A 13045-nucleotide genomic window follows, 5' to 3' on the forward strand; every position below is an offset into this window, starting at 1 on the left:
GCATCAGTCACAAGGATTTGACTATAGCAGTTGGTTGAGAGGAGCTAGTGTAATATTTTGTGAGGCATTTTATTCTTTACCATCATATTTTACACATAAATCCTTTCCACCTCTGAGGCATTACTACACCATTGCCACTGCTGTTAAACATACGGGTCAATAGATCTAAATGCAACACAAAAAACAGATGTTCAGTTGTTGCTGAACGTCTTTCTGGAATATGTAAAGTTGTGGTAGACGTACACAACAATAAGAAGTTTCAACAAATAAAGTAAATACAACTAAAAAGGTAATTTGTTAAACCTTTGTGATACATGACTTTGCAAGAGCATTTGTAGGGTGATTTCTTTTCTTCCATTTTCACTGTGATTTTGTATCTAAAAGTATTCTTCTGTATTTCCAGGCAAATGCCCCCAGGTGACTATGTAACGAAGCCTGGGGATGCAGATTCCTTTTACAGTGACATGCCTCCAGGTGTCAGTACAAACTCTGGCTGCAGCTCCAAGAAGAGGTCAGCCTGCCTGTCGCATCTACAGATTTGCACTCCGTCCTTCACCCCCTCCTTCGCATCCTTTTCTCAGAACATCTCACTGTTTGGCTTCAGGTGTGCCATCTCATCATCACTCATTCATCAACTGCCAATTGTGTGTGTGTGTGTGTGTAGGTGTGTGTGTGTGTGTGTGTGTGTGTGCTGGGTTCTCTAAATCATTGGTGTGTTCATGTCATGCTTTGTTACTGTCATGGCTTTCATTATGTTTCGCTTTCTGTGGACATTTTGAAGTAAAATCAAAATGTTTTGCCGATGAAAAATTGAGGAGAAATTATCTCACGATTATTCGTCTCATATCATGTCTCATTCAGCTGCCATGATATAGTTTAAGAGCTCATAATGTTACCAATCTGCTGCGATAGTGTCTTTATGTTTAATGTATCCCACTGCTCCACTAATGCAACAGGAACAGAACAGCATTGTAGCTGCTTATAAGGATGATGAACTGATGATATTCTGTCTATTGTGTTGTGTGCATGTGTGTGTGTGTGTGTGTGTGTGTGTGTGTGTAGATCTAATGGACTATCCCACTCGTGGAGCGAGAGAATCCCAGACGCCAAAAAAATCTCTGACATCTGTGAAAATGGGCGACCGAGGAGCAACTCATGGCAAGGTAACGCACAAATTAACCACAGGAGATCTGGCTTCTTACATTTGCTTTGGGGAAACAAACACATTGTTGTCCTGCTGATACTCTTCCATCAAACACATTGCACCCATATTTTACATTGTTTATGCTTTTATTTAGAGTGTTTGTTTATGTTCTGTTTCTGTCCAGGAAATCTGAGCGGTAATCGCAAGAAACTCAAAGGAAAGAAGTTCCGTGCTCGCTCCAACTCCACAGAGTAAGTTCCTTCTGGCACGTTGGACGTGAGGTCAAAAAACATTGTAACGGGATGTGCAGATGGGGAGAAGCTCTTGTGGGAAATAGACACAATTGATTTTTTTTAAAGGATAAAGCTAGAGCGAACAAATACCATGAAAACACTACCTTGTCTACCAGAATCTAAGTGTTCCATCCCTACAGAATCTAAGTGTTCCATTCCTACAGAATCTAGTTGTTCCATCCCTACAGAATCTAAGTGTTCCATCCCTACAGAATCTAAGTGTTCCATTCCTACAGAATCTAAGTGTATCATCCCTACAGAATCTAAGTGTTCCATCCCTACATAATCTAAGTGTTCCATTCCTACAGAATATAAGTGTTCCATTCCTACAAAATCTAAGTGTTCCATTCCTACATAATCTAAGTGTTCCATTCCTACAGAATATAAATGTTCCATTCCTACATAATCTAAGTGTTCCATTCCTACAGAATATAAATGTTCCATTCCTACATAATCTAAGTGTTCCATCCCTACATAATCTAAGTGTTCCATTCCTACAGAATATAAGTGGTCCATTCCTACATAATCTAAATGTATCATCCCTACAGAATCTAAGTGTTCCAACCCTACATAATCTAAGTGTTCCATTCCTACATAATCTAAGTGTTCCATCCCTACATAATCTAAGTGTTCCATTCCTACATAATCTAAGTGTTCCATTCCTACATAATCTAAGTGTATCATCCCTACAGCATCTAGGTGTTCCATCCCTACATAATCCCGAGATACTTTATTAACTTTATTAATCCTAGTGGGAAATCATAGCAGTACAACAGCATGATTAATGTATTGTTGGTTTTGTTTTTTGCATTGAATTATTTGACAATAGGAAAATAAAGAATAATAAATATTTGTTTTAAATCTATATTTAAATATATATTTACACTGATGTATATATTTATATATATTTAAATATATACATATATACATTTTTACATTTATATATATTTCAACTCTCAAATGTTTGATCAGAGATAGAGGAAGGTATAAATAGTATGTTGCACTGAGGCCAGCTAGTTGCTCTTCCTGGCTTGTGAGGCTGAATCACACCTTTACGGCTTTACATCTTTTAAACTGTACTCACCTCTTACGTGTGAACATGTGATGTTAATATTGTCTGCAGTGCACCCGTTCTCATGAGACTGACTAACTAACTGCGTGGAATGGCGTGACATGTAATCAATATGCAACTGAGCCTGTAACACACAACACAGCTGTTTGTGTTTTCCATGGTGCCGTTTTCATCTAGAACCGCACAGACGTCTGTCCGCCATCCTTACATCATTTTCTCAATTGCATCTCAGTGTTTGTTCAGGATATCTTTGCTCTGCTCTGCTTTCCTAAAATACTCCCTCTTCCTCTCTCCCCCCGACACTTGCTTATTTCTGAAGGTTTTCTGTGCTTCTCAATTTGTTTTCCTTCCTTCCTTCTCTCTCTTCTCCCCCTCCTTGTGTTGTGTCCATCACCCCCTTCCCACAGGTATTTAACCCCTCGCTTCAAAGAATTATATGATGTAACTAAATGGGTAGAAGATGTGAATATAAACACTCAAGGACCTTGCCTTAGGTATTACCTCAGACCTGTACCCCACACGCTTGTCCAAAGACCCCCTCATTGTCGGATTGATTTGTGGCTTAGTCAAGGAACGGTTTAAAATCTAATTTATCGGCAACTGGCATGTTATTATAATATATTGTATTTTATGAAATTCTTATTTTCAGTGAAGACATTCATAATTTCTTTGATCAGCAACCTTTACTTTACTTAAAAGGCTCTTACTGCTTGTGTCATTGTGACACTTATATTATCATGTTATTCCTATGTTCTCCTTCTGCCCTTCTTCACGTCTCTTGTTGCTTCTGCATGTTGGTGTTGGGGCCGTTTCTCTGTGGCTAATTCACTGGACAGGAACTCTCCCTCAGCTTCTCTGTCTGTCAATCTCACCCAGTCTGGTCTGCCGTCCCAGTCACCCATCATACTCACTGCATTCCTCATTTAAACATGCACATACTGATCCAATTTTTCAAGACCACTAGCATGTTTTTGTAATACTGACTATAGGTGATTTCCTGCTAAGTATAGTCTGTTTAAGGGCCAGAGCCCAATGATGAAGACAAAGTAATGATGTGTCAGGAAACTGTGACGATGCCCACCCAGCTGTACATGTATGTGTCCAGGTACATGCTGTGTGCAGAGGTACATGCTGTATGCAGAGGTACATGCTGTATACAGAGGTACATGCTGTATGCAGAGGTACATGCTGTATGCAGAGGTACATGCTGTATGCAGAGGTACATGCTGTATGCAGAGGTACATGCTGTATGCAGAGGTACATGCTGTATGCAGAGGTACATGCTGTATACAGAGGTACATGCTGTATGCAGAGGTACATGCTGTATGCAGAGGTACATGCTGTATACAGAGGCACATGCTGTATACAGAGGTACATGCTGTATGCAGAGGTACATGCTGTATGCAGAGGTACATGCTGTATGCAGAGGTACATGCTGTATGCAGAGGTACATGCTGTATACAGAGGTACATGCTGTATGCAGAGGTACATGCTGTATGCAGAGGTACATGCTGTATGCAGAGGTACATGCTGTATACAGAGGTACATGCTGTATGCAGAGGTACATGCTGTATGCAGAGGTACATGCTGTATGCAGAGGTACATGCTGTATGCAGAGGTACATGCTGTATGCAGAGGTACATGCTGTATACAGAGGTACATGCTGTATGCTTGAGGAGGATGTTGCTTAAAGTCCTGAATTTTGCCTTATCATCCCTCTATGTCTTTGGCTAACTGAATCCCAAACCAACCAGACCAACCAACATAAGAGGCAATACTTTATTAATGTCACCTCCTCTTTTTCCTCAGGACGCTATCCCCTGCCAAGTCTCCCACTTCCTCTACAGGATCTATTGCATCCAGCAGGAGATACCCGTACCCCATGCCCCCTCTCCCCGATGAGCAGAGGAAAGCCAACAGGCAGAGTGCCAGGGCAAGTATCAATCAGATTATAGATTATAGAGATACAATTGGTTGCCAAGAGGCTGCATCAGTTGTCTTCTACTATGACACACAACATAAAATCAAATGAACTACTGTTACGCCTCGTCTGTCAGGTTGGGCTATTATTGGGCAGTTAACGTTTAGTTTGAAAGACTAGTGGAGTGTGTACATGGCTTTATAAAGTCAAAACTATGAACACGGAAGGTTACTAAAATACTGCTAATGAAGGTCAGGATTTAAAGAAGCAAATCTATGTAAACACATAGTGACAAAAGACTTTCCTTTTCTCTTCCCCACCCCTTTCTCTTGTCTGTGCTTCTCCCTCCTTCATCTCCTAAGCTGTGGGAGACTTCAATATAACAGCCTTCTTGCCCACCGAGTCCTCAAGGAACTACACTCGTCTCTCCTTTTCTAGGAATGAAAAACATACAACTGAAACAAAATTGACTCTAAGTGATGTTAGAGAAACAGAGCGAGCCCCCCCACTGGAGTGGAAATAGGCAACGGTGTGTGTGAGTGAGTGTGTACAAGCATCTCCGAGGCTGTCTTGCCAGGCAGCGTCATCCAGCGGATCTCTACAAGATGATGCAGATCGAATGCCGGCGGAGAAACCATCTCCACATCCACTCCAGACCAGCTGGAGCTCAGACTGAGCTGTTCCTGTCCGCTCAGGCCTCAGCCCTAGGACTGGAAACCCCCTCTACTCTCACCCCTGCACCTGTCCTCAAACATCTACTCGACCTTTACATCCTCTCTTGATAGACTTCATTGCCCCTCCCCCCATCTCCTTGTTTCCAGCGAGAAGAAACAATGGAGCCAGGAGCAGGTCATCGTATCACACTGCATCTCTGGACTTGTTGGATCATTTTGACGCACGTGAATCACTGTAGAAACTCCAACACTGTATGCATGAGACAACCGTTTATCAACAACTTCCTCCGACTGAAAAGACACGAAGAACAGTTGTCCAATCTGAGAAGAAAGCATGCGAGGGGGCAGTGATTTTAATACCTTCTGCAGGCTTAGATGCTTTCTCTCTACTATAGGTAAACCATATGTATCATCAGTTATTACCCATAACCCATGACGTGGGCCCCGTCCTGCCCTTCCTCCCTTCAGTATAGTATGTTTGTGCGTGTGTAAATATGTACAGTAAAAATACACACAGAGTATGTTTTTGCTTTTACTTTGAAAGAGGAAACGAGTCTCTTCCTGCTGTGTTGTGTTGTAAGGCAGAAGTGGATCTCTGTAGGTAAGCGTAGGAGAACCGCAATCGTTTTCTGTCTGTGTTTCTATTTTTCGTCCAGATTATTTTCCGCCCTCTGGCTTTTTCCTGTGTGACTGTGACTTCTAAAAGCTTTTTCCATCCACAGCCGAATGTAAAAGTGTTTTAATATTATCTTAACACTAGTCTCCATCCATTTCTGGGAGAAATACACTCATCCAGTAATGCCTGAGGGAAATATTGATAACAATGTTGATTGTGGCACATTAAGAATTATGCTAGAAGCGGTTGTTGATGAGTATTATTTAGGACAACTTTAATAGTTTTATGTGCTATTGAAGTGTCAGGGATGTGTTTGGTGTAGTTGTAGACGTGCCACTTTTAACTCATGGAGGTGATTGGAAATTTGAAAATGATAATATTAAGATGTTAGTTCCCCCTTGATTCTACATTCGGGTGTTGGGGACCAGCGTGCTCCCATTTTCACCGTGGCAGCACAAGTCGCTCAGATGAATGTGAGAATAAGAATAACGTGAGTGCAGTTGATGACCTCACTCGGGCGAGGAATCTGGAAACTGATTGAAATGTGCATTTTGGATTAAGCTGTAATGAATGAGATATTTAGCCTTGTAAATGATTAACTATGCGGTGCAGTGCTTGCTGTTTGAGCTTGTGAAGACCAGCAGCATGACAGTTCTATAATCTAATGATTTTATTTCTCTGGCAGGCTATTTGTGAGACCGTAACGGGAAACAAGCATGTCACTAAAAGACTCGTTCCCCTCGTTGCCTATTAGCTGTTGTCTAAACGGGTTTCTGATCCACAGACTACACTGCTCAGCAAAGTTGGGGCAATCTTTGGCAGGATGTTAAAAAAATATTCAGAATGGGGTTTTAGTGCTAATGTGATGCCAGTGTAGCTATTTAAGGTGGATTTTCATGGAAACTACTCCCATCTCACTCCCCAAAAGCAAGTCATTTGTACAGTTACAACTCTTTGTTCTACCTTGTGTAGAAATTGTTGTCTTAAGGCCTCCTGTTTGTCATTTTACTGTTCTTTTGTTATTGTTCCGGTGTGTGCACTTATTCATTTGTAATTCATGTGCGTTAGGACTGTATAGTTCATAAGATCTTCACAGTATTGGACTAATGTTGCTTCTAGTATCTTTTTTTATTAAGTACCTTTGTAATGTTCACTCTTTTCTCAGCGTTATGTACAGCAACAATTCAAACAGTAATTAAGTGCTTTATTGTAATTATGTGTGTTGATGAGTTTGAATGGAGACCGTTTTTTTAAACCTATTGTCCCGGGGCCAATAGAAGCAGTCGTCCCTCTGGCATGTGCTAATCTGTAACATAAGGTTTGGACACACGTAATGTTGAACATGAGATCTATATGGGCTCATGATTTGCCTTCGACCAGAGCGGTCTTATTTGCTCTGGTCTTCTTAAAAGTATTTGTGGCGTCTCGTGGCCCAGTCGTCTTCCTGGGCTACGCCAAGGCTTGCGGAGAGCGTCTCAGATCTTTGAGTAATATTTTTAACATCATAATACTGTCCAACAGCAAAACATTTCTCCTGGTGTTTGGGACATTGCACTATACGACATTCTGATGACTCTCCGCTCAGGATGGGACCACCTGGACTGCAGTCAATCCTCTGAACATATCGGCCGTGCCTGCCTGCGCACGGCTGGACAGACCGATCCTAACAGGACCACCCCTCAGATGAGCGGTCTGTCTATCTGACCAGAGTTGAATGTATTCATGTACCACCCAGTTCAACCATGTGGTCCCATTCTGCCAGACACATCAGCACCCTGCTGCAGCAACCCACATGTAGTAGTTCAAATCTAATCTGCTGTCTTTTTTATCTTTATTTATTAATTTTGCCTGAATGCTGTACAGACTGATGATGCAAAAAATCAATCCCCATATTTGCTCCTCTTAATCATTCAGTATTGTAATATATTTAATATAAAATAAAACTTTCATCAACACATCTGTCTAAGCTGACATTTCTAATAACTTTAATTTGTACTTTTCAGGAAAATAAAACACATTATGTTGACTGGAAAACTGGCCTTAATAATTGTTTTTGCATCACAATAGAAAGGCGAGGTCCCTCCGTTGGTGACGTCCTCCATGGAGCCTTATTAGCACACGTTTTGTGTTTCTCAAGAGTTTCTCAGAGGATGCTTTGGACCAGCCATTAAAAGTAGAACTTTCAATATTATGTCATCCATCATCGTCCACCGTAGGTTTTAAAGAAATGCATGTTGTCCTTGTACATCACAAATGTTAATGTGAGTGGCATCTCAGAGCCTGCAGTCTGCCCTGATGAATGGCTTTAGTTGCCATAGTTGCATCTTCATCAAGCGATTCCCGGATGCACCTTTTCAAACGGTCGACCCCAAACCCAGTGGAGGCAGAGACGGGAACAATGTGTCTGAAGGTTATGCAGCTTTTCGGTATCATGTCATCAGGCAACAGATGAGAGAACTCTGCAGAGAGGAAAACAATAGCCCAGTATGTATTAGTTCCTGTAAAATGCTACTGGCAATACATATAGTAGGGAAACTTCCTGTATCTGTTCATATCAATGTTATACAAATATCATAGAAAGGTAATAGTATACGATGTCATCGAAGGTCAGTGTAGTGTCTTAGAAATGTCATAACAATTTTAAAGAAAATGTTAGAATATATCATAAAAGTGTAAAAAAGAAATTTAGAAAAATCGTATTTTATATATTTAAAATACACAGCATTGTATTACAGTCGTCAAACTTCTCAAAGTCCACAAGACACACATCGACTGGAGTCATAGTATAGTGTGTCATAAAAACTTCCAAAAGAAAAGTCAGATTATAGTCTGACATTAAAATGTCATAGACATAAAAAAGTAATACCACAGAATGTCATTGAAAATGCAAAAAGAAATGTTATTAAAAAAGTCATACAATAGTATGCAACAACAAAAAACTTCATTCTGATATGGTATGACAAACAAGAATATGGGGGGCAACTGTGGCTCAGGGCTGTCCTTTAATCACTCGTCCATGTCGGTGTGTCCCTGGGCAAGACAACCCCGAATTGCTCCCTCAAGTTGGCAAAGAAAACAGGAGAGTAATTCTGCTATATAACGACATTAGGATGACGATCGAGAGGATGGTTGAAACGAATGACTAGTACCTGTATAGGTTACTGTATGAAACACATGCATATGCCCACGCTTATCTGGTGGGAGGGGCTTATGAAAGAGCAGTATTTGTTTCCCTTTTTGCATACCCTGGGGTTCCATTAAATGTCAATATGCTAAAAGATTATTTGGGAATTTTTGCCCAATAGTACCAATAATAGACATCCTTCCCCAACATTAAAGAGGATTTGCATCGGTTTCTCCGAGTTATAAACCATTTTTTGAAAAAAGCAACCGACTGAATGAGAGAATTACTTTGTTTTCCTTGGCCGGGAGAACCTTAAATATGATTTGGCAATAAATGTATCATGTCAAACACAAAGTAAAATCATGGGTCATTTTAACCTTGTTACTGATGTGTCAACCAAGAGCCAAATGGATTGACAGTGTGTGTGTGTGTGCACAAATTGAGAAAGCTTTAGCTGATGAATTCACGGGGTCTAGACATGGTTTAATGCTAAAGAGTCTATCTTTAAACACATAATTTAATTTGCATCATAAATATGTTAAAACGTATACAGGTAATTAATATAATAATGAAGAATCCATCTGATTTACCAGCTGGGTTTTGTAGTTGCTCCTTCAGCTCTGCTAGTTTGTCCTCAGCGTCAGGCAGGTCCATTTTGTTCACCACCAGTAGCGCAGGCTTCGATACAAGCTCCTCTTTGTACAACTCCAATTCCTAAAGGCGACGAAATGGAGACGATGGAGAAGGTAAATAAATGCATGATGTACATCAGGTAAAAGGTCAAAGAGAAAATGGAAAGACGAATATCTCAAATTAAAACATTGAGAAATTCAAATGATACATTTTTAATCTTTCCCAATATCACTCTCACCTTGGTGAGAAGTTGAACAGCTTCAAAGGGCGACCTGAACGGTGTTTTACTTGCAAGCTGGAAACCGCAAACATCCACCTGCAGTCAGACAAAGCACAACCAAATCAAACTCCATCATCGGCGAGGTATTCTGACTACAATCACACACATATATTGATAGTTTCAGATTATGTACTTTCTGTGACTACGCACCACAAACAGAAGTTGCTTGGTCCTCTCAACATGTTTTAGGAACTTGTGACCCATGCCTTTGTTTATGTGAGCCCCCTCGATCAGGCCAGGGAGATCAGCAACCGAAATCTATCAAAAGTAAAGATCAGAACACACTCAATAAGGTGAAATCAATTCAATGGAATTTTAAAAGGAAAACACACTCAAATGCATTCCAATACCTGTTTGTAATCTTCATATATCACTTTACCGATCTCTGGCTTCAAAGTTGTGACTGTGAAATTGATCGAGATTTGAGAAACGCCTCTGATTAAAAGACATATCACAGCAAACCAGAACACAATTCAGACAGCAATAAACACACAAATAAGATCACACAAGCATAGGTTGTGCACGTGTGTGGCATTGTGTACTCACACGAGTAGCTTGCAATCTGAGGCGTGGCGTTAGACATGGCAGTCAGGAGAGAGGACTTTCCTGCATTAGGGAACCTGATGTGGAATCAGCACCAAGAAATCCAATATTTAAGGAAAACATTTGTGCCAATTCAAGTCTCCACTGAAATGAACCATCATGTGTACGTGTGTTTCTGCTCTCACCCAACAAGGCCCAGGTCAGCGATAAGTTTGAGGTCCAGCCTTATGTGTTTGATCTGGCCCTTACTGGGCTCAAAAGCAGAGCGCAATGAGCCTCCTCGTCCTCCTTTCGCCACCATCAGACGATCACCCTCCGTATTCAGGTCACCTTGGAGGGAGAGGGGTTGAAAAGATTTGAGTTTCCACTTTAACATTATTTGATTACAGATACTCCATGTTTTATGCCCCAAATGATGTACGTAAGCCCGTAAACATACAACCTCAAGACTTCTTGAAGAACATAAACTGTAACACTGACCATGCAATGCACCTTATGGGGAGGTATTTAAAAAGAAGTTTGGCATACCAACTATTATGCCATCATCAGTGGTGACTGTGATACCAACAGGAGCCAAGACCTCCCTGTCGTTTCCTTTGTCTCCTCTCAGTGATCGGACACTGTGGATAAATAAAATGCACACAAACACTTGCTTAGCAACAGTTATACAAAATGTTTAAGAAAAACGTAAAACAATAACTCATGTGGACGAGAGCCCATAATAACAATAACCATAAATAATAAGAGATATTCCGACCTGCTGTTGGCTCCTGCTTCACCTAGAAATCGTTTCTCGGGGTACTTGTCCTTGATCCTTTTCAAGGTCATGTTCTTTGAAGCCACCACCCAAACATCTCCCCCTTTCCCTCCCTGTCCCCCAAGACGGGGGAGACCCATGCCCCCACTGCCTCCACGGACGTACAGGCGGAGATTATCCACAAAGTTACCATACTACAGGACGCAGAGAAAAGAGATTAGTGCTGGAGAGAAGACTGGGGAAAAAGATAAATGACTACATTTGATAATGTTTTTTTCTTTTCTTTTAATCTATTCATCCATTGGTGAATCAAATCAAACTTTATTACAGACTCAGGGGTCAAGATAAAAGACTAAACTCTGTCATTCAGCCGGCAGATAATTCTGTACGTGATATTTCATGTAGAATGTTGACTCCTGCGCCACAAACATGTCACTTGTACTACACGATGGCGGTCTACTCAGTAATATTCTCATGATAAGATTCTTTAAGTCTCTGTCAGCTTGCTTTTCTTTATTTTACCACAAATGTGCAGAAAAGAATGTATACAGTAAATGTGTTGTGTATGTAACAATATGCTCTGAACGATAAATATCTTCATCGTCTGTCATTTGCTCTGGAGTCAAATGTCTTAGATATTTTTCCTATATTACCTAATTGTGTTTTATTTGTACACAATTGCAACATTCATAATGTACACCTTTAACTCCTTTAACGGGATATGTGTAAGACCTTTTATAGGGATGGGAGACTAATACCCATCACAATAGGGGCGGCTGTAGCTCAGTGGGGTAAGAGGGCCGTCCTGCAACCGCAAGGCTGTGGGTTCGATCCCCGCTCTCCCCATTAGTTGCAAGTCGAAGTGTCCTTGAGCAAGGCACTGAACCCCGCATCACTGCAGCCCACTGCTCCTTAATAACTAAGGATGGGTTAAATGCAGAGAACTAATTTCCCCTTGGGGATTAATAAAAGTGTATATTTATTTTTATAGAGCTAGTGTCAAATATTACATTGCATTTAATACAGAAATAATATTCAACCTCTGCGACCTTAAAATAACCAGAACAATCTAGAAGGAGGTCTAATTATGTTATGCGAAACGTGGATGTGTTGAACCATTACTTAACCAAATGTCAGTGATGACACAAACGTGGAAATGTAATTATTCATCAAATTAAATTATATTGTGATTAGAATGATATCCTAGTGGTGAACGCCTTTTACATGTCATACCACTGTGAACACGTCGTTAAAGTAACGCGTCGGTCCGCTGACGTTAACGCTCGTTATCCTCACGGTGAGATCACAGAGCACGAGCTGAGAGCAGTGTTGATGTTTTCACCAGCTAGCTTGCCAGTCAATGTCACCATAACCGGTTGTGAACAAACACACGGCGTTGAGTTGTTCTCATGAGACGAACATGACGTCTGCGTCAGTACTTACTTTACGGAAGCAGATTCTACTCAACTGGACCATCTTCAGTGCGGTGTATTGCCACTTTCTCGTGTTGCTGACTGAGCTAACGGCTAGTTAGCACATGTGTTTGTGTGAAGGACCGGAAGCGCTGGAATCCTCTCAGTTCATTGGATGATGAGGTCGAGGGGCGGGACTCCACAGAGGCGCCTGACAGCTGATGTGATCCTTTTTGCATATAGACAAATAGTTATACAAAAACGTGAGGTTGTCGCTCATTAGAAATACAGAGATTAACACACCCTTTACTTTACTGTTCATATGGCACTTTCCTCCCTATACCGTCCAAATTAACTCGTGAGCATACTGATATGTTAAGTTAGTTATAAACTTACAAACATAATGGCCCATAATGTGAAAATGTCTTTGGCTTCACTGTACTGCAAAAAAGAACACACGGTACATTAATAAAGAGAGACATTTACCCTCAGGGGCTGCGGATTGCAAAATGCGTCAGTTGGTTGGTCTGTTATTAAAACACATTTTTCCAGAGTGAGCCATGGGATTTTATATTC

At 40.9% G+C, this 13045-nt stretch overlaps 2 protein-coding genes across 4 annotated transcripts in view; one reads left to right on the plus strand and one right to left on the minus strand.

Annotated features, from left to right (window-relative positions):
- adam22 (ADAM metallopeptidase domain 22) overlaps positions 1 to 7675 on the plus strand; it is a 52608-nt gene extending 44933 nt beyond the window's left edge. The window contains exons 27-32 of one of the 3 annotated variants that reach the window (XM_056443715.1): positions 404 to 604; positions 1063 to 1163; positions 1329 to 1395; positions 2917 to 3003; positions 4319 to 4442; positions 4793 to 7675. In XM_056443715.1, coding sequence (XP_056299690.1) covers positions 404 to 604; positions 1063 to 1163; positions 1329 to 1395; positions 2917 to 3003; positions 4319 to 4442; positions 4793 to 4813 — 601 coding nt within the window. In that variant the 3' untranslated portion in view covers positions 4814 to 7675. The remainder of the gene's footprint in view (positions 1 to 403; positions 605 to 1062; positions 1164 to 1328; positions 1396 to 2916; positions 3004 to 4318; positions 4443 to 4792) is intronic. The other 2 variants (XM_056443712.1, XM_056443714.1) reach the window with 2 other exon arrangements.
- An 8-nt stretch (positions 7676 to 7683) lies between these two features.
- On the minus strand, positions 7684 to 13009 carry gtpbp10 (GTP-binding protein 10 (putative)). Its single transcript, XM_056443716.1, has 11 exons — positions 12956 to 13009; positions 12501 to 12698; positions 11058 to 11251; positions 10829 to 10920; positions 10486 to 10630; positions 10304 to 10377; positions 10108 to 10160; positions 9908 to 10015; positions 9716 to 9793; positions 9435 to 9558; positions 7684 to 8179 (listed from the first exon to the last, which is right to left on the minus strand). Exons 2-11 carry the CDS (start codon positions 12531 to 12533, stop codon positions 7977 to 7979), a joined length of 1104 nt encoding a protein of 367 aa, XP_056299691.1. The 5' UTR covers positions 12534 to 12698; positions 12956 to 13009; the 3' UTR covers positions 7684 to 7976.
- Positions 13010 to 13045: the final 36 nt, after the last annotated feature.

This window comes from Pseudoliparis swirei, chromosome 22 (assembly GCF_029220125.1).
Source record: "Pseudoliparis swirei isolate HS2019 ecotype Mariana Trench chromosome 22, NWPU_hadal_v1, whole genome shotgun sequence".
Classification (NCBI taxonomy): Eukaryota; Metazoa; Chordata; class Actinopteri; order Perciformes; family Liparidae; genus Pseudoliparis; species Pseudoliparis swirei.